The following is a 1,347-nucleotide window of genomic DNA, read 5'->3' as shown; positions in this document are numbered from 1 at the left end:
ATAAATATTTTTTTTTTATAAATGTTATTGTACGCTGCATTGCTTTTATCAATTCATCTTAAACATCATCAATAAGATGACCTTCCACCACCGCTGAGTGATGATAACGACTACGTTGCGAAAAATCTGCATTCTCTTCATTGAGCTGTGTAGGCGAGAAATCAACGCCGGGGCAGGTAGGCGTTACGACAACCTGTTCGTACTGGTGTATGCGTTTACTGAAAGAGAAACAAAGTTAATAACAAAAATGTATGGTTAAAAAAAGGAAGATGTTAAGGTTGTAATAGCATGCGAATTTCCCAAAAAGTTTGGAAAATGTTGCCGTGTGAAAGGTTAGGTTGTCCGACTGGAAATGACAAAGAGAGCCACGAATATAAAAGTTGCTTTTTTTTGGCAATCTAAATGTGTTGTATACTCCTTCCCTTTTACTTTAATTACTTTCTAAGCTTAACAAAATTAGCCAAGCTTTTTGTTTTTTCATCCGTAACCTAACTATTCAACCTTAATCTAACTCACCCGAAACACCGGAATATAACGCTCTTAAGCCACGCAAAGAAATTAAATTCCGCTGTTAAGCCCGGTTTCACGGCCGGATTGGCTGTGCCCACATAGAACCATACAATGAACACAACCAAGTAGCAGGTGAGCGCGTAATACCAGTTGACCAGCAACATCACGAGTAACTTCAGGAAAGTCTAAAAGCAACAACATCATAAATAATACTCATTAATTTATTCTCTTATGTACGCCGCGTACCCCCATAAGTGAGGCCCAACGATTGCAGAACGGCGAATACCAGTTCTTCGTCTTCGAGTGTATGGGCAGACGTATAGGCGCTATGGGCTCCTCATCCTCGGCAGCCTGCTCTGGCGCGCCAGCTTCGGCTGCATTTGTGCTGTTGTAACCATCACGAAAAGCAACACCATTTGTATCGCTGCCGTAGAGTTGATGCTGTTGTTGTTGGATATGATTGCGTTCAGTCTCATGATTGGCTGCCGTCGCCGCTGCCGCTGCAGCAGCTGCTATAGCAGCAGCATTAGATGATGTGATATTTGAAGGCACATGATGTGGTGAATTTTGTGGTGTTTGTTGTAAGTTTTTATGGCGTACACGATCTGGGAAAAGTAAATCCAAATCGTTGCCATCCTGTCCAGGTGATTGCGTTGAGCCATAGCGACGCGTCTCATACGAGGGACTTGACGCTTGTATACGGAAGCGTTCTTCACGTTGCTCTTGTATGTCAAAAGTTTGAGCCAAAGCAAAGTAGGAGTAGTCAATGCAAGCGTAGGTAAGCAAGAAAGGCATTGTTACGATGGGTGCAAGAAAGTTAATATCACCCACTATGAT

General features: G+C 42.5%; 1 protein-coding gene across 1 annotated transcript; it reads right to left on the bottom strand.

Moving 5' to 3' along the window:
- Positions 1-11: 11 nt before the first annotated feature.
- Positions 12-1,336, bottom strand: LOC118748242 (solute carrier family 12 member 8-like). Its single transcript, XM_036482618.1, has 3 exons — positions 757-1,336; positions 517-695; positions 12-218 (listed from the first exon to the last, which is right to left on the bottom strand). The coding sequence occupies exons 1-3, from the start codon at positions 1,303-1,305 to the stop codon at positions 59-61; spliced, it is 888 nt and encodes a 295-aa protein (XP_036338511.1). The 5' UTR covers positions 1,306-1,336; the 3' UTR covers positions 12-58.
- Positions 1,337-1,347: the final 11 nt, after the last annotated feature.

This window comes from Rhagoletis pomonella, unplaced genomic scaffold, assembly GCF_013731165.1.
Source record: "Rhagoletis pomonella isolate Grant_MI unplaced genomic scaffold, Rhpom_1.0 Rhpom_scaffold_00013, whole genome shotgun sequence".
Classification (NCBI taxonomy): Eukaryota; Metazoa; Arthropoda; class Insecta; order Diptera; family Tephritidae; genus Rhagoletis; species Rhagoletis pomonella.
This window is presented reverse-complemented; position numbering and strand designations above follow the sequence as displayed.

Excerpts from the sequence above, each read along its gene's own strand:
- LOC118748242 (XM_036482618.1), bottom strand. The coding sequence starts at position 1,305 with ATGCCTTTCTTGCTTACCTACGCTTGCATTGACTACTCCTACTTTGCT. Across the intron at positions 696-756 it reads GTTGGGCCTCACTTATGGGG|ACTTTCCTGAAGTTACTCGT; the intron begins GTACGCGGCGTA and ends TGTTGCTTTTAG. Across the intron at positions 219-516 it reads GTTATATTCCGGTGTTTCGG|TAAACGCATACACCAGTACG; the intron begins GTGAGTTAGATT and ends TTTCTCTTTCAG.